The 26,047-nt window shown below is 41.9% G+C and overlaps 1 protein-coding gene across 2 annotated transcripts; it reads left to right on the top strand.

The window, feature by feature from the left end:
* Nucleotides 1-2,423: 2,423 nt before the first annotated feature.
* On the top strand, nucleotides 2,424-24,278 carry PhKgamma (phosphorylase kinase gamma). 2 transcript variants are annotated; one of them, XM_073078515.1, is made up of 12 exons: nucleotides 2,424-2,820; nucleotides 4,409-4,584; nucleotides 5,223-5,355; nucleotides 10,261-10,412; nucleotides 12,081-12,171; nucleotides 12,904-12,933; nucleotides 14,331-14,437; nucleotides 14,867-14,964; nucleotides 16,545-16,628; nucleotides 19,459-19,620; nucleotides 23,444-23,590; nucleotides 23,946-24,278. In XM_073078515.1, the coding sequence occupies exons 1-11, from the start codon at nucleotides 2,729-2,731 to the stop codon at nucleotides 23,576-23,578; spliced, it is 1,260 nt and encodes a 419-aa protein (XP_072934616.1). In that variant the 5' UTR covers nucleotides 2,424-2,728; the 3' UTR covers nucleotides 23,579-23,590; nucleotides 23,946-24,278. The 2 variants fall into 2 exon arrangements, with proteins under 2 accessions (XP_072934616.1, XP_072934617.1); XM_073078516.1 differs by lacking the exon at nucleotides 16,545-16,628.
* Nucleotides 24,279-26,047: the final 1,769 nt, after the last annotated feature.

The following is a 26,047-nucleotide window of genomic DNA, read 5'->3' on the forward strand; positions in this document are numbered from 1 at the left end:
ACCATTGCAAGACAAAAAGCAGTCACTGTTATTTTACAAAGTCTTAAGTACATCTGCTGATATGTATGTGTGATTGTTTTACTTTATAATTAAAAAATACTGAATATATTTTATATGCCTCAACTCACCAGCTTATTAATTATTTTAAAGATTTTTTTTATCACCATAATTATGTATTTATAAATAACAGGCAATATTTCAGAATATGTTATTTCACCAAATTAATAGTTATTAATTCCATAATGTTCATTTTAAGTTAATAAAAAAGCTGTGCTGAAAAACATATTTTTTTTTTCAATCAAAAGTGAGGAAATAATTAATGATATTAAAATAAAGAAGATAAGACAATTACTACTAAAAATTAAGTTTATGATTAGTTGGCCAGTTTAACTGCTCTGTATACTCAATGTTCATGTTGAAAAAATTTGAGTAGCAATCAAGCTTGTAGTCCAACAGATGGCAGTGACCACTCACTGCGACCCAAGGACATCTGTAACTCTGTGTAGAACTACAAAATAATTACAAACTTTGGCAAAAAAAGGCTTGAGGTGGGGTGGGGTTCCAACAAAGGATTATGATAGTTATCAGTAGTTTCAATTATGATAACAATGTCAGCCCTAATTGGAAGCTATTAAGAACATGACATTTTGAAGGTGGTAGAACCCTTTGTGGCTTGACTCCGGCGGCACCACCACCACACCTATTTCTACCTAATAACAGCAGTGTTAGGCGCTGCTGTGTTCCGGTTTGAAGGGTGTGGTAAGGAAGATAGACTTTTCTGAGGCGTTCCAGCTTAGTCCTCAGGGGTAGCGGCGCGATATCTGATCCTATCTGGGGTTGATTACAGATGTCCATGGACTGCATGGTGGACTGCATGCACATCTGCTACTCTCATATTATAAAAAAAAAAAATAGATAATAGAGATCTGTAATCTACCGCAGATATAATTAGATATTCCTACCTGAGGTCCACCCCAGATGCCTCGCTACTGCTGAGGACTATATTGGAACACCTCAGAAACATATGGGTCCAATTTACCTCAGAAATATATGTTAAACAGCATGAGATTGATATTTTTTTTTCTATAAAATTTGATGGATTTTTCTATAAAAGAGGACCTGATGGTAAGTGGCTACTGCTGCCAGTCACACAGCAACGCTTAACATTGCTGTGATTAGCCTGAAATAGCTATAGCGGTGGTGCTTCTGGAGTAGAACCACACAGGTTTCTACCACCTTGATATAATTTAATGACATAATAATCAAATTTATCTGAAGATGGATATCAACCATCCTGTACCAACAAAAGACGCTACAAATAATTATAATTCTTTAATAACACATTCACCACTAATATTTATAATTAAAACCTTTAATTTTGCACTTTGATATCAATCTTTTAAAAATTATTTTTAAAAAACTAATAACAAAGACATGGATTTCTACTAAGTCGCCAATGTATCTTCGCTTTAGATAATGACTTTGAGAAAAATAATGTAGGTAATATTAAAAAACTTGAGTATTTAATAAACGTCATTGTAAAAACAGGTAAATTAAAATCAGTGAAAGTAAGATTCCTATTGTTTTACTTTTCAAAGTGCAGCAAGGTTCGTCAGAAACGTTATGAGTGTAGGTGAATAAAGGTGGCAAAGTATGTAACTTTGTGCCTACCGCAGGCATAAGTATTTTTTCGCGGCTCAAGGTTGATTTAAAGATGTATTAATCAAGACTGTCACTACATTTATGATAAAGGACAAAATTCAGTGCGCAATTACTTACCTGGTTCGATCCGCCCGTAAATACACTTCACACCGAAATCCAAATATCTAAAATGAAATTCAAGAAAACTTATCACGGGAAAAGGCTGTGCATAATTTTCGAATTATCAAAAAACTGAAGACTCTAAAACGGAACAACAAGAACAAGAGAAAACATATCACAAAATACTTAAAAATACAGATACTGCAAATGAGAGAGGAATATATAAAATACATATAAAAGAAAGAGAAATAATATTGATAACACCATAGACTAAAATCAGCTGTTGTGTTGACAGCTTTATAGCTTTTTGCTTTTTTCATTACATAGTAGGTATTTTGTATATAATTATATTTCCATAATGTTAAGAAAAAATAAACAATTAATGAAATATTAAATTGTGTAGCTAATATAAATTAATTAATTTCGCAAAAATGTGTTGTATTTTCTCACTACAATCTATAAAAAATCTTATAAATAAATTTACTAATACCAAAAAATATGATTGAAAAATAGTTAGATATTTACAATAAACATAATAAAATTCGTTTCATAAAATGGTTAACACAAGTTTACCTGCTTATAAATATTATTATAAATTAAGGCCGAAAGACAATAAGCCAAAGATGCGAAATAATTTATTAAAAAAATAAATGACATTTCATTATTCTCAATTTCTCAAATTGTTTCTAAACGAACGCTCCTGAACCATTTTAAAAACGATTAAGAATTGATATTTGAAATGTCGCAATATAATTAAAAGTTAAAAACTCTATACTAAAAACTTTAAAACTATGCAAAATCGTGTTTATTTATGATAACAGTTTAATAAATGTCGCATCTATCTATTTGACTACTTTGTCTAAACACTGTCATTTGTTCGCAATAAATAACCTTTCGTCATTGTGAGTGGACTAATTGACTAGGATTGTGATCGGCATCGAAAAATATAACCACAGCAATTATAAATATGGCAAAAGAGGAGGATGACGACAATTTGCCCGACAAAGATGCGGCCAAGGAGTTTTACGCGAAATACGAGCCCAAGGAAATAATTGGCAGGTGAGAATATTCGTTATTTATATAGTTGATTAGTCGGTTTTGCAGTAGTTGTATTGTTGCCAATTTTCGCTAGGTTCAGTAGAGAATTTAGAGCATCAGCTAGTTCCGCACATTTCCTGACGCCGTCGACCTTGGGGCTTACAGATGAATAACAATATTCTAAGTAGGTATACAGATAAATCAATACTTCTATAATATTATTGTAACTTATTTATCTTTTCTACATATGAAATAAATGAAGATCTAACGTAATTTAATTACGATTAGATCTTCAAGACAACACATGAATATTATAGATCAAAGTGAGGGTGGTATTATTTTATCTTAATTTCAATAATTATGTTATGTAATTTACATACAGAGTACACATGCAATCCAATTATATGGATTTATCATCATCATATTTTTTTCGCATGGTTTATTAAAGACAAACCGCAAATGTGTGGCTTAATATCTCACACCATTGCCTATAGACATTCAGTATCAACCCCAAATACAATAGGAAACTGAAGTTTTCTTTTTGTCAGCCCCGAGGACTTAGGCAGTATTTTGTTTGTTAAACTTGTCATATCCTATTTTGGACTAAGTTGATCCATTATACTATTTACAGTCCAAAATGCGACATTCACAAGTGACCTGCATTATGTCAACAACATTTGAGTTATTTTAGTTATTATAAAATTGAAATGGCATACAAACATACATGATCTGGTACTTAGTGATTGCTGCCACCCATCAACAACTGTAACCAACTCCACCCTATAGGGGTTCTACCCGAGTAAGAATAGCTCGGTCGGGAAATTAAAATTCAGGAAACCCGGGCTTAAATCTCGGTCCGATTGTTTCTTTTCCGTGGACGAGTGCTACTAACATACCCGCGGTCTCGACAAAGGGTGTACAGAGGAACACAGTGGGGTTTTAGCCCGTAGGAGTTTGGCATATCCTTTCTCTGCTGCCCCCGCAGCTGAGAAGAATCCATAAAGGGTTTCACAAAATGAAAAAAATAAATAAAAGGCGGTTCTACCTGAGTTCAATCACAGATTTTGCCACTTGTGAGATGTAAATGCAAGATAATCCTAGATAGATTGCGGTCTCTTAAGACAGACCAAATACATTACCATATTAAAACCTTACAGCTCTTCAAGTTAATTATCTATTTAAGTACTTGTTATCAAAGTATGGTAAATATATAAATTATAATCATGGCTTAAAGTAAAGCATAATTTTTGTTTTAGCTCCATTTCAATTGTGGGAGTAATTTTTTATTTCAATGTGCAATGCATCTAGTAAGTAAAAACCAATTCCAAATAGGTTCTACCTGAAGCTAATTACTGTTGCTTTGCCAGTCTTGAGGACAAACCTAGTCCCTTATTATATAAGTCAGACAGCAAGCACATGCTTACAACAAAAACAAAAATACTTCATTTTACAAATAGTTTGTTGTTGAACCTTCCCAGTTCAATCATACTTGTACTACGTTTGAAACATAGACAATAATCTAACATCTATTTACCTAGGCGGGATCAATAAAGTCTAAAAATAATCAATTGTTTCAATTCATAATTAAATTTGAATTAATACTTTACAGAGGTATAAGTTCAACAGTGAGAAGATGCATCGAGAAGGACTCAGGGCGAGAGTACGCAGCGAAGATCATAGATCTGAGCCAGGAGTCCCAGGACGGCGTGGACACGCACACGATGCGCGACGCCACCCGCCAGGAGATACACATCCTGAGGATGGTGGCCGGACACCCATACATTAGTGAGTGAGTTGTTACTAGACTATAGGAGACCAAACTTTTATTATTGTAAGTATATTTTTATTTTTCATTTAAGTTTGGACATAATAAAATTCATTGACAGTTATTTATTAAATGTGAGAGTCTAGGTCTGCCATTGTAGGTATTTGATGATTTGTAACTTCAATTATGTGGCCTATTTTATTGAAAAACTATAATTACTGCATTGTTGATCACTTTCCCATTAAGCAAATAAGAAAGATTATTATATTGACTCAAATAATGCATTTACTTGTATAGTATGATTTATTTGTAGCTATATATTGTAAAGAAATAAATCCTTAGAGCATTTTTTAAATATGTACAAGATTTGAGTAGCAGAAGAGCATAGAATCTACCTGATGGTAAGTGACTACTGCCGCTTATTTACATTTGAAATCAACCCCAGGTAAGATTAGATTCCCATCAGAGGTCGGCCACAGACATACTACCTAATATAGATGCAAATAACTACAAAGTTTGTGTGTTTGTACACTTTTCTTTGTGTCCGTAGCACTGTGTTGGACGAATAGACTACTCATTCTATTTTGTTATGTAGCTATGTTTGAGCATGAAGCATTCATTTACATTGTGTATCTATGAAAATGGTTCATTGTTTCAGTTGAACTACAGGATGTATTCGAGTCGGAGACATTCATTTTCCTCGTGTTCGAGTTGTGCAAGAATGGTGAATTGTTTGACTACTTGACCTCGGTTGTGACACTGTCGGAGAAGAAGACACGGTACATTATGAGGTAAATTACAATGTACACTTGTTATAAAACTAAGACAACTTACTAAGACTTAGTGGACGTGAATTTACGACATACATCTCAGTAAAAATGCTAATCTTTGTTTATTAAAAAAAAGCCATTTTACCTTAGATCAACCACAGATACTCTGTTAGCTGTGAGGGCGAAGCTGGAATGCCTCAGAAAAGTATGTCTAAATCCACACTCTTCAAACCAGTACACAGCATGCTTAACACTGGTTTTGTAAGACAGAAATAGGTGTAGCGGTGGGTACGCCGGAGACGAACCACAGATGGTTCTATCCCCTCCTATTTCACTATAGTTGTTGGTTTTTATTGTTATGAGTGGAATAAGAATGTTTTCAAAAGTATGTTGTACTTGCAATCATGCTTAATGATTATGACCATGACCATTATGAAGTGAAACCTCACGAAAACAAAAAAGCGACATTTAGCGTTGCTTTGTCGTCTCTTAAAAAATATAAAATCTAAAAAAATGATGCTTGAGCAAACCTAATGCAGTAGAGAGGAAACTAATAATTAGAAGATTAGGGATCCATATCCAAAGAGTAAAAATATACCCTTATTATTAAGCCTTAACAGATAGACACTATCTGTCCTTCACATGAATATCTCTTGAACCGTTATAGATTACACGTGTCACTTTTATAGTTTTTATTTACTATGCATAGTAATGTAAAAGCATATATTGAAACAAAATAAATTTAAAAATAAAGGGGTCACTATTCAAGTTATAGGAATTTTATCTTTTAAACCTTAATCGACTCTTTAGATTCTCACAATGCTGTATTTCTTTTTTTTTTATAATATAGGAATAGCAGACGAACATGCAGTCCACCTGATGGTAAGTGGCTACTGCTCATGGACATCTGTAATCAACCCCAGATAGGATTAGATATTCCTACTTGAGGTCGGCAACAGATGCGCCGCTACCCTCATGACCCTTAGTCCTCATGGACTAAGCATGAACGCCTCGGAAAAGTCTGTCTCTCTTACCACACTCTTCAAAACGGAACACAGCAGCGCCGAACACTGCTGTTGTTAGGTATAAATAGGTGTGGCGGTGGTGCCGCCGAAGTCGAACCACAAAGGGTTCTACCACCTTAGTAACAAGTACTAGAATTTAAAATAATTAAATCTGGAGTTACGGAACCCTTCATATGCTTCGTTCGACTCACACTTGGCAATAATAAAGTCACGTGCATGTACATGCTAGTATGGTATCAGCATGTTATGTATTACTTGTGTAATGTTAATCATGTAGTTTCGTTTGCTCATTCCACGTTCAAGTGGGTTAATGGTACGGCATAGATAAAAACGTAAGTAACCTTAACTCGGGATAATCCTTTACGAACTTTTGATAACAGTATTCATTATTTATTTTCCTTAATTTGTACCCCCTTTGCGGCCATTTATTATTAATAATAATAAACATTTATTTCAGACAATATAGACAAAGATACAAAAGTATAATTGAATACAGAGGTCCATATCATATATACCTTACAGACTAACATACATACTAATATATACTTATAACTAAATCACGTATATTATATTTTTATTGTTAATTATATTGTTAGTATTATTTTTTTATTGTTAATTAGACCGATACATAAATAATTTACTCTTATTAACACCTGATTTTTTTTATATTTATATCTAATCGATGAGACGGACGGGCTACCTGATGGAAAGCAGTCACCGTCGCCTATGGACGTTTGCAACAACAGAGGAGTCGTCAATGCATCGTCAGGCCTTGGCGAGCTCTTTTTACATCTTTTTTGAAGAGCTTTATGTCATAGAGCTCCGGGAATACCTCAGAAGGAGGTTCATTCCACATCTTGCACGTCCATGGCAAGAACTTCCGTGCAAATTATGAATTTAATTTTAATTTGCTATGAACTAGTCATTCTGAAATTTTAAATCCACTCTAGATAAGATAAGGTCGGCTATAGGTGCGTTGCTACCGCTGAAGACCATGTTGGGACGCCTCTTATAACTCTCCTACCACACCCTTCATACCGGAAGACTGCAGCATTGAACAATGTTGTTATTAGACAATCCATCTTTAATACGGATTACCGATAGTTTCATAAGGTTTGATTGTAATAATTTCTATTCATTCATTTGCACACAGGAGAGTATTGTACACATATATGTTATTAACTTCAGCTGTCGTATACAATATACATGCATGATTATTTATATGACGCTTCAACCGAAATCAATGCATAGAAGCTATTATGCTTCACTTATCAAGTTATCAATGTTTTGTCGACCCTATTTATAAATATACACTTATCACCCAAATTTAATTTCCTCATATACATAGTTTTGTTTGTTATTGAATATTCTATATACGGTCAGTCACGATATTATAATTATGTAGATATTTTACTGTAACAGTCCAAACTTCGGTAATTTGTAGGATTTGCCGGTAGATTCTAAAATAAATCAACTCACAACAGTATGTTAAAAGTCAAAAATCATCTGAAATCATCGTTTATTCGGCTCTCTTACCACTGTTTACTTTCTTTTTATATTAGCAAAATTTAAAGTTTTATAAAACGTTATAGAAATTTTAAATTTGTAAAATAAATTTTATAAAACGATTTCTTTGTAATGTTCCAAAAATGTACTTTTTTTACAAGGACTTTCTGCTTAAACAAATGGAAGTGGAATTAAATGTAATGAGCAATTTATTTTAAAATAATAAAACTCCCCTAAGGACTCCTATACACTAGCGTTCTTGTAGGCGCACGATAGACGTATGCGCAGCATAAACGTCATACGCAACGCTAGCAACACGTCACAATCGTGTCCAAAGCTAACCTCACCGTGTTTATGGAAGTGCACCCATTAAAACGTCTAACTTTCGAAATTACGTATCGTTAAGTAGAGCAATTTATGTATGAAAATATGGCCTTTACCTTTACTTTGTAGTCCTTTTCATTCCGTTATCGTTTCACGTCGGAATCTTTTTTTAATGATATACAAAATCGTTGTAGTGACAATGCCAGGCACGATTCGCGTTGTCGCGGCATCCACGCTGCGAATACGTTTAACGACAAGTTAGAAACGACAGTTCGTTAGAGCCCTAAAGTTCGCTTGTACAATGACTTTTTTTACGAAGTAACAGTAGTGGACTAAGGTCTTGGGAGGCCCGGGGCGGAAAGTTGAATGGCCCCCGTGTAAAAAGTTGATTTGATTTCACAACATTACAAATGTGTCTAGACTCATTCGCCGACAAATATGTATGATTCCGGTGACCTCTTTTTGTGGGTAACCCTCAGGATCGGGGGCCCGGAGCAAACTGCCCCTCCCGGTCCCACCCCTTAGTCCGCTAGAGCAAAGTAATATAAACTTTAGGAAGCAAATATCAAGGTGACGCCAAACATTGACCCTGTAATCAGTTTCGCATAACATTGTTGATAAATGTGCGACACGGTATCTTGATGTCGCACGTCACAGTATACGTCGTGCGCGCCGGAGCGTGCGAGATGCGTTCGCGTACGCTCTGCCCGAGACCAGTCTCAGGCCGTGTCTTGCGCTGCTCTCATCTCCCACTTCGGGGGATTTGTAAAGACGGATCTTGCGTTCCTTCGGGGGACTTGTAAAGTTGTACTTGTCGTCTTGCGTTTCTCTCGTCTCTTTAGGATAGTTGTAAAGTATTTTTGTGCGAAATGGCACTGATTGTCGCTCATAACATGGCTCTTGCCGAAATCCCCGCGCGGAAGAGGAAGCGTTTTGTGTACAACGAGATAATTGCTCAATTTTTAAAGATTATTATGTGAGTTTATAATTTTAACTTGTTTGTGTTTTTAAAGCAAAAATTACAAGTCTAGGTTCGATTAGCACTGTCCCTGTAGTTCCGGGACTAGAATACGGTATCCCCTGCCTGTCGTAGGAGGCGACTAAAAGGGGGCTTCCGGGGTTGCGGGCGGCAAGAGTGGGAGCTCGAACCGTCCAGCCAGCGACCCCGGGAAGGACGGCGGTATGTGTGATCGCATACCGTCGTAAGCCGTCGTATGGTGTGGGAGGAGCGAAAACTGCTCCCCCAGGGTAGAGCCCGTTGGGCATCGCGCTTGGAGGGCTCCGGTTGTGTTCCGTTGGAGATCCCGGAGTTCTCCAACAAGCGTTGAGGACGGCCCCGGGGGGGTTTTAGTGCGGTAAAAATCCCACATAACCCGGCGTCGCTCCCACGTCGTCGGGTACCTTTTGAAGGTTTCCCCCTCGAGAAGAAACAAAAAAAAAAAAAGGTTCTATTAGCACGCAACTCTTTCTGTCTCTCATTTGCTAATCAAAAATGAAATCACTTTAAACTGTAAAGGATATCATTGAGAAATCTCCGTATTGTTTTAAAAATATGAATTCACCCAATTCGCATATGGTCAACGTGAAATAATATAGTAAAAACAGGTGTCTTAGTCTTTGGTCAGTAACATATTGATGATGGATGACCTGTGATTGTGTTTTGTAATACATACCTGTGAATATTTATAACGTGACAAGTGCAGTGATCATTAAAATGTTATCTTATTGTTTTTAAAAATGTTTTTTGGTGCGGACGTAGCACCACCGCCATACCTTTTTTTTTGTCTAATAACAACGGTGCTAACCCAGCTATATTCTGGTTTGAAGGATGTGGTAAGGGAGATATACTTATACGAGGCTTTTGAACTTCTCCTCAGGTAACGTACCTGTGGCCAACCTCAGGTGAACTGAGTGCTTCTTTGCTACTAATATCCTTATATATCTAAAAAACCGTGATGTATCAAAGAAATCCGTATAAAAACACCTTTTAAAACATCATCACATTAGCATCACCATTTAAAATTAAACTTGAGTCTCAAACTAAAGTAAGAGTTCCAAACTGTAATTGCAGGCAAGTTCTAGAGGGAGTGCGTTACGTGCACAGCAAGAGCATCGTGCATCGCGACCTGAAGCCGGAGAACATCCTGCTGGACGACCAGCTGAACGTCAAGATCACAGACTTCGGCTTCGCTAAGGTGCTCAAGGATGGGGAGAAACTGTTTGGTGAGTTGTTCTAATACTTCTGTCCCACTGCTGAGCACGGGTCTCCTTTTGCAATGAAAAGGATGAGGCCATAGTCCATTGCGCTGGCCAATTGCGTATTGGTACTTCACATACCTTTCAGATATTTTTAAGACATCCAAAGTATGCAGGTTTTCTCAACATGTTTTCCATCACTGCTTAAGCAAGTGATAATTAATTTTGCCTTATAATAAATTTGTCTGGGATTAAACCTCGGTCCCCCGATCGAGAGGTGATATTGCAACCACTGGGTTATCACTGTTTTTTTACTGTTACTTAGTATCTATATAATATGTATGCATTAGGTCCTTACTACGAGTGTTATTTTCATAGGTGTCATAGTGAGCTTAAATCCATTATGCAATACGGCGTTGCAAACATTGTCCTTAAGAAGACTTTTATAAAAAGCAGTTAGGTTTTCATTTTACTAACACTTTTATTTCACACTTCATTTTACCTTCACTTCACGTTTATTTTGCGTTTAAAGATTTAATTGAAAAAAAAAACAATTATAATCTCTTTAAATTTACTTGACAATGAATTGGAACTAATCTAGTTAATTGGCAATTGTTTCTTGTGTTTATGTTAAGTTACTTGTGTCTTTTAACAGTTTTTTATAATATAAAAGTAGCAAACCAGCATAGAGTCCCTCTAATGTGCTTACTGCCATCCGTTAACATCTGTAACCCACCGATAAGATAAGAGTCTCACCTGAGGTCGGCCATAAATACGAGAAAGGTCTCAGCTCAGAATCCGTAGATACGTTCCTATCTTTCGGGCAAATTCCTACTTCGAATCAATTATGAATGTGTCTTTGAACAATCTTCACGATGAAGAAAAACTTAACCTTACTTTATACGTTAGTAAGAAAGTATTTATTGGACACTCATTTCATCGAATAAATATGTCAAATTTAGATAAAAGATGGACTGCGTCGTCCGTTACAAAAGTAAAAGCGTTTTTAAAGTGTACCTATACAGTTATAGTAACAATAGTATAGTGTGTAGTGTCTGAGGAGCGGTCACGCTTTGCCGCGCCATTGTACAGCTCTCATGTACTCGCGTTACACCTGGTTTGGACAAAAGGAACCAGATCTGTTTATCTATGAGCAAGCAGTACACGTTTGAATAAAACTCCAAAGTAATGCGATCCCTTTCAAAACATTAAAACTGTATTTTTTTTTTAATTTGACGTTATCCTACTGTACGAAATTCTAAAACACTTTCTAAAAACGGCATACTCTTTTGTCGTATGTGGCCAAGTTTCCGTATAGAAACCAAAGGACCAAATATCGAAATATACTGTCCGGGCTGAAGTTAATTTGCAGTTTTTTATGTCGTGGAAAATAGTCGCCTGGTATGTGAAGTTTGCCGACAACAAAGAAGGTCCTTTTTATATTTCTTAAAAATCGGTATATTCTAGTTATCGGCAAAAAAATGTTCACCTTTTAAATTTTTTATCTTGTCTATAGAGGAGACACAGTGATTGGGGAAACCACTTCCCCCTATATTCGTGGGTGTGTCAGCCTCAACATGCATATAATCTGGAAACCTATGCGTGTCATGTAGTTATATATGTTTATTGTGCCGTTCAAATCTTCATTATAATATGTATGTAAGGCGAATAATAAATGTGATTGTACATTCGCAGAGCTGTGCGGCACGCCGGGCTACCTGGCGCCGGAGACGCTCAAAGCCAACATGTTCGACGACGCGCCCGGATACAGCATGGAGGTCGATGTGTAAGCACGTTACATTTTATTTTACTGTAGGAGCTGTCGAGCATACAGTTCAGCTGATGATAAATTATTCTTAGGTGTGGTCCGACAACCATAATCGACCTAAAGCTCCATTCAAGTACAAGTACAAGTACAAGTTTCATTCAAGTATTGTACTAGGTTAGGTTAGGTTAGAAATTTTAACCTCCCTGCCCCTTGTCAGCGAAAATAAGCATAATTCTTCTCCCCTTAGAACATACTATTTTTTTCCAAAAAGTTAATAAATAAATAATTGAAATACGTCCAGACCCCCTTCACCACCTTTAATGCTACTTAATAATTACTTGGGCCCGTCATGTTCATTCGAACCGAAGAAAGTTTAAATATATTTTTTTTATTAAATATCTATTTTAATGTAGGCAAGAAAAGATACACTTTTACAAATGCATGTATGATAATGATAATATAGTATATAATTTCTCTGAGAACTTCACATGTTAATACATGTGACTACCTCACATACTATATGTGAGGTCCTCACATTACAGATGTACAACTGACCTCACAATGAGTCTAATCATTTAGTCACAGATCACTGGGATCGCAACTAGATCTATACTTTTTATCTATTAGACTTATTAAATGACTTGTCTCTGACATTCAGGAGATTAATATATGTGACGAGATTAATACTAAAATTCTCAATCTATTATTTTCTACAATGTCTAAAAGTAAAAAATATTTGTTTCTTTTCAGTTGGGCCTGCGGAGTCATAATGTTTACATTGTAAGTTATTTTGTTTCCTTATTAAATTAAGAATAATGTTTTAATTGAGTATTACACGAAATATAGTCTGGCAGAAAGAGCAGAGTCCAAGGCCGTGAATCTAGTTTAAAAATGCGCCTTACAAGGAAATTGTGATCGATTCGTTTCATAAACGTATCCTAGGGATGCTACTGTGTATCATAAATTCGGTTTAAAAATATCGATATTTTTATCCGGCTCGAGGGACCATAAAGATGTCGGGGACACCTTTTGATAGTTGTGAAATTATAGAGATTTTGAGATAAATTAGTTTTATTGCGTGATATGATGGTATTAATGATAAAATGAGTACACTCGCGAAATTGTCTTGTTTTGTTCGCGTCACGTAGTGCACTGAATGTTTCTACGATTGGCGTTAATGCGTGGTCAGCGATGTGCGGTCAAAGACCGTACAATATTTTTATTGAAAAAATCTAAATATTGGTTTCGATTATAATAGATATTAAATTTTTTGGCCAGGAAAAAGGGCGTCATAATTAATAATCTTAACAAGTTACCAGAAAAACATTTCTTGCGTGAATATTTTGTAAAACTTTTGAATGGTCGATATATCGATAATATTGGCACATTTGATATATCAGTTATATAATGAATATAAATGTAGATTATCGATATTTCATAATCATTATTATTAAAAAATATCGATAATTCCACCAATTTGCCTGCCTGCCCTTTGCCTACAGTCGCTCGTGTATCAGCGGCGAATCGTTTGACTGATTAGCGAAAGGCCGACAGACAATTATGATTATCGCAAACGACGGACGCTCATTAATCGGTCGCCGGTCGATTGAGATACGATTTTAAAGTTGTTATCGGGTTCAAATTGTTATCTCTTCTTGATTTTATATAATGATTAAAATTTATGCATATAGTAATGAATTATAGTCTTTATACCTAATTAAATTATGAACTTTATTATCTCAATAAGATAAACTTTAGTAATTAATGAGATTTTGTTAATAAGTAAATAAAGTTTAGATTTTCTTTCAAAATTTAATGTATTCATTAGGTTGGCAAGTAAGTTCACGCCATTTACTTAATTTGTTTGAAGTTTATATTTCAATAAAAGATAATAACATTTAACGCCAGAAGAATCGTTAACGTGTCACCGCATTTAAAGAGGACCTCTTTTTGTACCATTCTTAAAGAGTTTAATGACATAACTTTCCATACAAGCACTTAATTGATTACCAATATTATCCGAAACTCCACACTTAGCATTTGGAAATTTGAAAGATTTACAACTACCTTAGTTTCTTAGAGGCATAGAATACCTCTGCCTACAATTCGGACCAAGGAGTTTGTCGCCACGGACACACTATGATAATAATTATAAAGAGTATCCATAATATTTGCAGGTTGGTGGGTTGCCCGCCGTTCTGGCACCGCAAGCAGATGGTGATGCTGCGCAACATCATGGAGGGGAAGTACTCCTTCACCAGCCCCGAGTGGGCCGACATCTCAGGTACCGCCCACATTCATATGTAACTACAACTAACTCTTTTGAGTTTAAAAATATATTGTATAATTCTTTACCTTAAAATAATTATGATATAAAAAATATACACATTTTTTTTCATTTATTTTCATCACTAAATTATACTATACATATGAATTTTAAATAATTATATCAAGTTCATACTATAGAACATATAAATGAAACAAAAAAAATCAAAAGGATAAATGATATAAACCCCATACATATCTGCATTGTAGTAATGCAGTTACCGTCTGCTAATGATCATCATAAACAGACAACTTTTGTGGTGAAATAAAACTTGTTTTGTTTTTTCAAATTGTCAATAATTACAACATAACTTTCAGGAAAAATCTCTGAGTGTCCGCACTAATCCTCGTTTTTGTAGAACATTAAATCCTTTTAACAATATTCCAGAGGACCCCAAGGACCTCATCAGACGGTTGCTGGTGGTGGAGCCCAACGTGCGGATCGACCTCGAGGAGGCGCTCTCACACCCCTTCTTCAACACCGTGGTCAGTGCGCTAAGAGCTTTGCAACGCACATATTACGTTGAAAATTACCTACTTAAAGTAACCAAATACACTCCGCTAGTCTTTCTGCCTTACATAAGTTAGAATATTGTACTCAAAGTCAAAGTCAGAGGTATAATACTATTTTTATTATCCCTTGAAACTGACAAAAGATTGATTTACGTACAACACGATCATATTATTCATCTGGAGTGCAACACATATGATAGAGTCATATGGAATTTGTTACAGATGTTATAAGCGGTAGTGAGGCACTTATTAGATGGACTGTATGCCCGTTTCCTTTTTCAATCTTTAAAAAAACTGATACTCAATTGATAATTTCAGGACTCTCGGTTATTAGTCTTTTAGGCCAGTTAATGTATAACATCGCATGAAGACCCGACAGCCCACGTAATATTATCGGTGAAGACCAAAGAATATTTAAACCAATTAGTGTGCAACCTTTTTTTTCACACGGAGAAATCCTCATGGATTCCCTTCCGCCCGGTGGAGCGAAATGGATATGTCGGTGTGCAGTTAGTCGCGTGTCGGTTAGTTAGTGTGCAGCCTAAGCCAACCTTACAATCGTTAACAAGATTGTTAAAAAAAGTATTTGAAATGTATTTGGTTACTTTATCTCGGAAATACAAACGTATGACAAAAAATACTCTCATACGCTCACACGCTTCTATTCCTTACTATTTTTTCTGAATACTTTCATACGTATATGAATAAGAATACTATCGTTTGAATTCTTAAGTTTAGTCCAACACACATCTTTATTATTGGAATGATAAATTGGAAATGCACACAATAGAAGCCGCATGCAATGACACACTTTTTCATTTTCCTTCTTTTTTTTAATTTTGCAGTGGCTACCAATGCTTCGTCAAAATTTCTATTCAAAAACAGCAATTGTGATTAACACGTACATGATGGTTGCGTTATACGAAGCACGTAGAGCTTACGCTGGATTGCCTAAAATAGAGCTCCTGGCACGAAAACAACGTCAGTTTATTTTATTCGCTAGACGTTAGAGCTAAATATGTTGTACCGGGAACGCAGAAACGACACGTAATTCAATGCACACGAACACATTTCGTCGTAGCTCTGAGCTACGCATACAGCTGTATTATATTTAGTGGCGTAACACTTAGGGCGGTAGTTATATAAAAAAATGTCGAGGGTAAATTTACTAATTGACGCGCCTTATGAAGTCTCACTTTAAAAAGGTTGTACTATTTAGATTTTTGCCGCTTCTTAAATGTGCCGTGTGGGGGGAAGGGCAATACAAGATATGTTTGAAAGGTAATTATGCCTCCCCCTAAAGCATAAAGCTCGGGTGATCCGCCCAATCCGCCCCAACATGCTACGCCTCTGAATATAGTTGTGAGCTGAGGGTGTACGCTAAAACTGCCGCGGGTGCACGCACGAATGTATTGAAAAAATATATGATTGCTAAATCCCCCCTCACTTCTAAGTTAAAACTATAAGTTTTGAGCGCACCCGCGTAAGTTGTACCGTACGCCCTAACCACTACGGAGCAAGGTGTATGACCGCAATGTTCTCGGCCCCGCTAGTTGTGGGACCAGGACATGACGCCGCTCAAGAAGTCGCTCTCCACGGCCAGCCGCAAGATGTCCAGGATCGACCAGTTGAACTTGGTAAATGCACACTTTACACTATGGGTTCTACGAATGCATTATACACACTAATTAAAGTATGGGTATTGGATTAAGGTAATCGTGGGGTACTGAAACGTGGCATGTTTCACGTTAAGTTCGTCCGAATGTTTGAGAGCTATATTGGGGTATTGGATTGGAAAATATCAGCAAGCTAGTTGAATTTATCTGTCGTTATTATTAATGTGATCAAAATATTAATCAAAAAGTAGTGGAACTTCCCTCCAGATAGCTATTTTATACTTTAATACAAAACAGATATGTAATTTACCCGTTTGTCATTAATATTTCAAATCAGTCTGACCAAATCAAATCATTCGATCACTGTGAAATCCGTCTTAAGAAAAACCGAAACGAATGTCTGCAAGAAACCCAATTTTTTTTCACAAACAAAATATATATATTTATTTAATATCTTATTGACTTCCCACAGGAAAGAGATTATATTATTGCAAAAAATATCATTATATAGATATGATAATAATGAGTTTAAACAACGTTTCATTTGTTTTTGGTAATCATTTATGGGTAAGCTTGCTGGTATTTAATTTTTATTGTGGTTTTGAGTAAATTGTATAAAAGTGTAAAAGCGTTGATATATTTTCGTATAAACATAGAGCCTTATTAACAATATTATATATTAATATGGTGTAAATATGTATATGTATGTAATTTATATATATAATTGTCCTGTGTTATTATACCTTTGTACCATATTTTCATTATTATTCTGAAGGTGGTAAACCTTTTGTGGTTCGACTCCGGAGGCACTACCTATTTCTGTTTAATAACAGTAGTGTTGACAGCTGCTGTGTTCCGCTTTGAAGAGTGTAATGAGGAAGACGCATCTGTAGCCATCCTCAGATGGGAATCTAATTTTATCTGGGGTTGATCACACATGTCCAAGAGCGGCAGTAGCCACTTACCATCAGGTGGACTGCATCCTTGCTAACTACTTGTATATTACAAAAAATATATATCCTCTATTGAACCTGGTGTATAAATTATTAATGGTATAATAATTACTAACAGAGGGGTCATGCGGCACACATTACAAGGAAAATATAATCCTTACAGTATATATTTGTAGTTTACACACACATACACATACAAACTCACACGTGAAATGAGTGGCTTCAAATAAATTATTATCAATACTATATTCTGTCGTATTATAATATATTTGAAGCATGTCTTGGCATACATAGAGCACAATTAAACACAGATTGAATCGCTTTTAGCTGTAGTTGCATGTTTTTCTATGAGCACGCATTTATCTAGATGTTAGAATGTTTTCGTTTTTTATTCGAATGTTAGTGTAATGTTTGTAAGTGTGGTTTGTTTTTTGTTTGTTTCCTATTCGTACAATTCGAAGCCTATATTGTAGGTTAATTCATATTAATAATTGCTTTAAAATTTATTCCTAACTTATGTACTCATATGTGATTATTTTATTTTACTGAATAAAAGACAAGTTTTGGAGGTAAGGTCATTCAATGAAGTTTTAGTCGTAGATATTAGTCGTAGTTTTAATAGTATCTTCCGGGAAAGGGCAGATCTACTGGAATAGCTAATTTTATAAGTAGCAAGCAATATACAGGTGTTTTTTTTTAAATCTCAATTGTTTAAGTTAAAAAAATGGCGAGAACTTAGTTGCCAACCTATTGCTCTCTCTTAGTCATCGACATAACATCGAAGAATTATTTAGTTTAGTTGAGGCTTAGTTTGAGAATGTGTAAACATAGTTATTTATTATTACTTCTCTGAATTTCATCCTTATAAGCGACACTATCTGATGCTGGAATAATACACAAGATGTGTTTTTTCTTTTCAAAATGAACTCTTTCGATTAGGACTAGGGAAATTATATTTTATAAAATCTCAAGATGTAGTTTGAATTTTTATCAAAATTGGTCTTGTAACTTCTTTCAGCATTTTTCGCTATTCCTTACACTTTTGAATTTGGCCCTGAAGGACAATTGCAAAATTCACCCTGTATAATGTTCATTTAATAATGCTAAAATGTATAGCTGGCTACAGACTCACGCGATAAGTCTCGCCGAGAAATTGCGCGAGAACCGAGAAGGAATCTACACTCTTTACCGTTCTTTTTTCACGTCCGAGAAACCCTTTGAAGCGGGCAAAATATTGACATCGATCGGAGAACAGGCGAACGCGAGAACGAGAAGGCAAGAAAATGATAACATTCACGTACATATCTCGGGGGGTCTTGCCGAGAAATTGCGCGAGAATCGAGAAGGCATCTACACTCATGCGACCTTTTCATTCGCATTCTCGACCGTTATCCAGAACGCACGACAGAGCAGCGATTCTACCTACACAACAGCATACAATGTCATGATCGTACTGAGACTGAAGAAGAATGTGATGCCGTTTTCTTTTCTCGCACGAGAAACCCTTTGATGTGGGCAGAAATACCGACACCGATCGGAGAACAGGCGAGCGTAAGACCGAGAAGGCCAGGCTATCACATTCACGCTTCTCGAGTGTTCTTGGTGTAAGTCTGTAGCTGGTGTTATATATTATTACTCAGGTTAGGTTTCGAAAATTTTCACTTCTGCTGGCACTCCCTGACTGCAACCCTTTGATTTGTTTTGATATTGAGTCGATAATTACTACAACGTAATAGGTTGGCATCTAAGTTCCCGCCGTTTTTACGAAAAAATTTTTTTTATAAAGTTACGAGCTTAATCTGTAATTAGGCATGGTACACTTATTGTTCCGCGAATTACTCTGGGGACTGTTTACAAGTATTAAAATCTCACCTAAACTTATACCTGTGTGTGTTTAGGCGATAAAGTCGAGCGGTTTCAACGCGCGCGGCAAGCTGCGACTGGCGCTGCTGTGCGTGCGCGCGGCCGTGCGCCTGCGCCGCCTGCCGCACACCGCCGCGCGCGCCGTGCCGCTGCGGGACGCGCTGCGGGACCCCTACACCATGCGCGCGCTGCGGAAGGTAACGCGCCCCGCCCGGCCCCGCCCGGCCCCGCCGCTGCCGCACACCGCCGCGCGCGCCGTGCCGCTGCGGGACGCGCTGCGGGACCCCTACACCATGCGCGCGCTGCGGAAGGTAACGCGCCCCGCCCGGCCCCGCCCGGCCCCGCCGCTGCCGCACACCGCCGCGCGCGCCGTGCCGCTGCGGGACGCGCTGCGGGACCCCTACACCATGCGCGCGCTGCGGAAGGTAACGCGCCCCGCCCGGCCCCGCCCGGCCCCGCCGCTGCCGCACACCGCCGCGCGCGCCGTGCCGCTGCGGGACGCGCTGCGGGACCCCTACACCATGCGCGCGCTGCGGAAGGTAACGCGCCCCGCCCGGCCCCGCCCGGCCCCGCCGCTGCCGCACACCGCCGCGCGCGCCGTGCCGCTGCGGGACGCGCTGCGGGACCCCTACACCATGCGCGCGCTGCGGAAGGTAACGCGCCCCGCCCGGCCCCGCCCGGCCCCGCCGCTGCCGCACACCGCCGCGCGCGCCGTGCCGCTGCGGGACGCGCTGCGGGACCCCTACACCATGCGCGCGCTGCGGAAGGTAACGCGCCCCGCCCGGCCCCGCCCGGCCCCGCCGCTGCCGCACACCGCCGCGCGCGCCGTGCCGCTGCGGGACGCGCTGCGGGACCCCTACACCATGCGCGCGCTGCGGAAGGTAACGCGCCCCGCCCGGCCCCGCCCGGCCCCGCCGCTGCCGCACACCGCCGCGCGCGCCGTGCCGCTGCGGGACGCGCTGCGGGACCCCTACACCATGCGCGCGCTGCGGAAGGTAACGCGCCCCGCCCGGCCCCGCCCGGCCCCGCCGCTGCCGCACACCGCCGCGCGCGCCGTGCCGCTGCGGGACGCGCTGCGGGACCCCTACACCATGCGCGCGCTGCGGAAGGTAACGCGCCCCGCCCGGCCCCGCCCGGCCCCGCCGCTGCCGCACACCGCCGCGCGCGCCGTGCCGCTGCGGGACGCGCTGCGGGACCCCTACACCATGCGCGCGCTGCGGAAGGTAACGCGCCCCGCCCGGCCCCGCCCGGCCCCGCCGCTGCCGCACACCGCCGCGCGCGCCGTGCCGCTGCGGGACGCGCTGCGGGACCCCTACACCATGCGCGCGCTGCGGAAGGTAACGCGCCCCGCCCGGCCCCGCCCGGCCCCGCCGCTGCCGCACACCGCCGCGCGCGCCGTGCCGCTGCGGGACGCGCTGCGGGACCCCTACACCATGCGCGCGCTGCGGAAGGTAACGCGCCCCGCCCGGCCCCGCCCGGCCCCGCCGCTGCCGCACACCGCCGCGCGCGCCGTGCCGCTGCGGGACGCGCTGCGGGACCCCTACACCATGCGCGCGCTGCGGAAGGTAACGCGCCCCGCCCGGCCCCGCCCGGCCCCGCCGCTGCCGCACACCGCCGCGCGCGCCGTGCCGCTGCGGGACGCGCTGCGGGACCCCTACACCATGCGCGCGCTGCGGAAGGTAACGCGCCCCGCCCGGCCCCGCCCGGCCCCGCCGCTGCCGCACACCGCCGCGCGCGCCGTGCCGCTGCGGGACGCGCTGCGGGACCCCTACACCATGCGCGCGCTGCGGAAGGTAACGCGCCCCGCCCGGCCCCGCCCGGCCCCGCCGCTGCCGCACACCGCCGCGCGCGCCGTGCCGCTGCGGGACGCGCTGCGGGACCCCTACACCATGCGCGCGCTGCGGAAGGTAACGCGCCCCGCCCGGCCCCGCCCGGCCCCGCCGCTGCCGCACACCGCCGCGCGCGCCGTGCCGCTGCGGGACGCGCTGCGGGACCCCTACACCATGCGCGCGCTGCGGAAGGTAACGCGCCCCGCCCGGCCCCGCCCGGCCCCGCCGCTGCCGCACACCGCCGCGCGCGCCGTGCCGCTGCGGGACGCGCTGCGGGACCCCTACACCATGCGCGCGCTGCGGAAGGTAACGCGCCCCGCCCGGCCCCGCCCGGCCCCGCCGCTGCCGCACACCGCCGCGCGCGCCGTGCCGCTGCGGGACGCGCTGCGGGACCCCTACACCATGCGCGCGCTGCGGAAGGTAACGCGCCCCGCCCGGCCCCGCCCGGCCCCGCCGCTGCCGCACACCGCCGCGCGCGCCGTGCCGCTGCGGGACGCGCTGCGGGACCCCTACACCATGCGCGCGCTGCGGAAGGTAACGCGCCCCGCCCGGCCCCGCCGCTGCCGCACACCGCCGCGCGCGCCGTGCCGCTGCGGGACGCGCTGCGGGACCCCTACACCATGCGCGCGCTGCGGAAGGTAACGCGCCCCGCCCGGCCCCGCCGCTGCCGCACACCGCCGCGCGCGCCGTGCCGCTGCGGGACGCGCTGCGGGACCCCTACACCATGCGCGCGCTGCGGAAGGTAACGCGCCCCGCCCGGCCCCGCCCGGCCCCGCCGCTGCCGCACACCGCCGCGCGCGCCGTGCCGCTGCGGGACGCGCTGCGGGACCCCTACACCATGCGCGCGCTGCGGAAGGTAACGCGCCCCGCCCGGCCCCGCCCGGCCCCGCCGCTGCCGCACACCGCCGCGCGCGCCGTGCCGCTGCGGGACGCGCTGCGGGACCCCTACACCATGCGCGCGCTGCGGAAGGTAACGCGCCCCGCCCGGCCCCGCCCGGCCCCGCCGCTGCCGCACACCGCCGCGCGCGCCGTGCCGCTGCGGGACGCGCTGCGGGACCCCTACACCATGCGCGCGCTGCGGAAGGTAACGCGCCCCGCCCGGCCCCGCCCGGCCCCGCCGCTGCCGCACACCGCCGCGCGCGCCGTGCCGCTGCGGGACGCGCTGCGGGACCCCTACACCATGCGCGCGCTGCGGAAGGTAACGCGCCCCGCCCGGCCCCGCCCGGCCCCGCCGCTGCCGCACACCGCCGCGCGCGCCGTGCCGCTGCGGGACGCGCTGCGGGACCCCTACACCATGCGCGCGCTGCGGAAGGTAACGCGCCCCGCCCGGCCCCGCCCGGCCCCGCCGCTGCCGCACACCGCCGCGCGCGCCGTGCCGCTGCGGGACGCGCTGCGGGACCCCTACACCATGCGCGCGCTGCGGAAGGTAACGCGCCCCGCCCGGCCCCGCCCGGCCCCGCCGCTGCCGCACACCGCCGCGCGCGCCGTGCCGCTGCGGGACGCGCTGCGGGACCCCTACACCATGCGCGCGCTGCGGAAGGTAACGCGCCCCGCCCGGCCCCGCCCGGCCCCGCCCGGCCCCGCCGCTGCCGCACACCGCCGCATCTGTGCAACGAATAGTTTGCCTGATCGAAGGAGCAAATGAATTGCGCCCCTTTTTCAAGATGGCCGCCGAAAGACAACAATTGCGACCCCACAAATGAGGATTTAACTTTACACCAACCCTCCTTGACATCCAAAAATAAAATTGCGTCCTCTGAGAATTGCGACCCAAATGTAACATTTCAATGGACATTAAAATTTGTAATGCTTTCTTTTATTCATTTTTTTGCTAAGCTAGCATACTTTGGCGCAAAAAAATTGGCGTAAAGTTAGCATTGCTAACTTAGGCGCATACGTAAGTATATACACGCTTTTTACTATATAATATAATTCATGAACCTTTTGTGTCGTTAAAAAGCAAAATATATGAATTTTTTTGAAGACAAATTTCTTGTACTGTCTTTTGAAAAGCGTATTACAGTTTATTTTAATTCAGGACAGAAGCGACACTTATAATTCTATCATAAAATTAATTAAGAAAATATATTACAAATAAAGTTCATGCCCACAATTGATTTTAATATCACACGTCCAGCTATAAAGGCATATTCCCTTCATTTATTACATTTGTTGCTTATATCGTTTGCAGGTGATAGACGGTTGCGCGTTCCGCGTGTACGGGCACTGGGTGAAGAAGGGCGAAGGGCAGAACCGCGCCGCGCTGTTCGAAAACATGCCCAAGACGGAGCTGAAGAGCCTCTACGTCAGCAACCTCAGCCGATAGCGAAGCGAGGAGGTATGTTATCACCGATCCTTCAAGTTATACTTTTGAGATGTTTGAGAAAAAATAGGTTCTGTATCCGACCATTATGTCTGTTTGTGCTCGAGATTTCTTCAAAAATATTGATCCCTTTTGGAAGAGGTTCTCATTATTTTACTATAATTTATTATAATTTACGATACAATACATGTCGTGTAGAGTAAAATAATTTTCTTATAATTTTAGTATTACATTCTTTTTTTACTTTTTTCTTTAAATGCGCCAAGAAAGCAACTTCCTATGCACGTACACAAGTACAAGTTTTATTATTATTTTTTATTAGATTAAAGTTATGAGCTTGCAGTTAATGTGTTGGTTTACCTTTTTGCAGGTTTACGGCATATTCCAGGGTTCCAGCATGGACAGCTGATAGCAGCCGCGTGACGGTTAGCCGCTGGTGGTCATCACGACGCCGAGTGACCACACTACACTAGTATAATTGACACCGATATGGCGAGCACGGAATGGTGGCATAACCATTTATAGAAAAATTGTGTCATAATCATCAACCCATCAATCAATCAATCATCTGTCCCACTGCTGGGCACGGGTCTCCTCTCAGAATGAGAAGGATTAGGCCTTTCAACTGCGCTGGCCAAGCGCGTATTTTGTAATACTTTATTCGTCCGAACAGGGTCCAAATTCTTCAGTAAACCGTGTACCGGTAATTGGCAGAATGCAGTTTGTTTCATATAGTTAAGGATCTACTGCAAATAGGTCTTTTACGATCTTTCCTCATAGTATTATAATATACTACTGACGCTTTTATAATGTAAAGTCTAATAGCATCCGATTGCGATAAATACGAAGCTTTGCACTCAAAGTATAAAATTCCGTTTTGGAAATTCTCATTGATATTTTGTATTAATTATGTATAAAATAAATAATTTTTTTTTTTTTACTATTCGATTACTCAATGTCCTATAACCACAGTTCGACGCTGTTATGTTCTAGCACGAAGGTACAAGAAGTACCGACTTAGTCTTCTTGGCTACCAATACAAGGCTCTTTGTTTAAAAGTTGTTTTTAGAGCTCCACTGGTTCACATCGGTATGTGTTACTTTGTTACGATCCAAAAAAAATATATTAACACAGTGCGTTTTTGAGTGTATTTGTATTGCCATGATTCCGGTGCTCGCCATACCGCTATTTATAATTACGTTGCCGATAACGTACACTACTACTACTAGTTGTTACTTGTACCGTGTATTTATGATAGCAATACTCGTGTTGGGGACGAATGTTGTAACTTTGCCGATCCGATTGGTAATGTTGCAGGACGGTTTCTAGGTATATCCGCTAGAGGCGCCACTGTCTATGTAAATAAAATAATTTGACGTAATCAGATGTGACAGATATTGACAGGCTCCATTAGCCACGTGGTAAAGCACGTTCACATTGATCGACCATATAATAAACCTGCGCGGATTAATCCATACAGTACAGGCAATCTATACAAAGCTAGAAGCCGCCCTGCATATGTTTGTCCGGCAAAGTTGTAACGTTTTATTGTAGACCTGCGGAGCTAGCATTATGTGATATTTAAGCTAATTTTGAAATTTATTGTTTTGACATTTGACGATAAACAAAAAAAGTCCTACGAATTTCACCGAAATTTTAAAAATAACTAATTTCGTTTCATTTATCCCTATTATATAAAAAAACATAAATTTAAGGAGGCATATGGTCTAAAGTGTTCCTACAGGTGCGTGATTTTCTTACTTAAAATTACATTTGGTTTCGGTAAATTTGGCTCAAACTAGGACAGAGCCGAAGGTTTTTATTAAAAAAACCAGATTCAATGGGTCGCTAAATTATCCCTCACTTAATTGATTATTATCACCCGTTTTTTTAACCCGACCTATTTCGAAATTTGTAGTTTATTATGAAGAAATACTCAAAATCGTAAAATCTTTTTAGGTAAAAAAAATGGATAGATTGATTATGAATAACGGACGGTAATAACTTTTCACATATGCTAGCTCTGTTGGTTCGCCCTACTGCTAACATTGGCAATACTAGTAATTTGTATAAAGTAAGAGTAATCTATAGTTCGATTTTTGTTTTAGTTTTCTCATTAATTAAGGTCCACATGTAGAGTATGTTAGTATTAATGTGACGTTGGGTTGTGTGAAATTCATTTTGTTGCTAAATATTATAATCGAAGACCCTTCATATCAATAAAATGAAATATATAGAAACTGCAATGTTTGTGAAAATGACTTTCGTTAAATTGAGTGGTTTTTTTTTTGGGAAAAAATCAATGTTTCATTGTGTTTCAGACGTGTTAAGTACTGTAATAAGGCTATGTGTTTTATAGAACAATTCATGGTTGAAATAGGTGGCACCACCGTCACACTACTGTCTGATAGCAGCAGTGTAACGCTTAATGATTTCTACACGCGTAGCCTTCAAATATATTACGGCCTTAAC

Source organism: Epargyreus clarus, unplaced genomic scaffold (assembly GCF_041222505.1).
Source record: "Epargyreus clarus isolate Ecla_fem2 unplaced genomic scaffold, WU_Ecla_fem_2.2 ptg000012l, whole genome shotgun sequence".
In the NCBI taxonomy this organism is placed as follows: domain Eukaryota; kingdom Metazoa; phylum Arthropoda; class Insecta; order Lepidoptera; family Hesperiidae; genus Epargyreus; species Epargyreus clarus.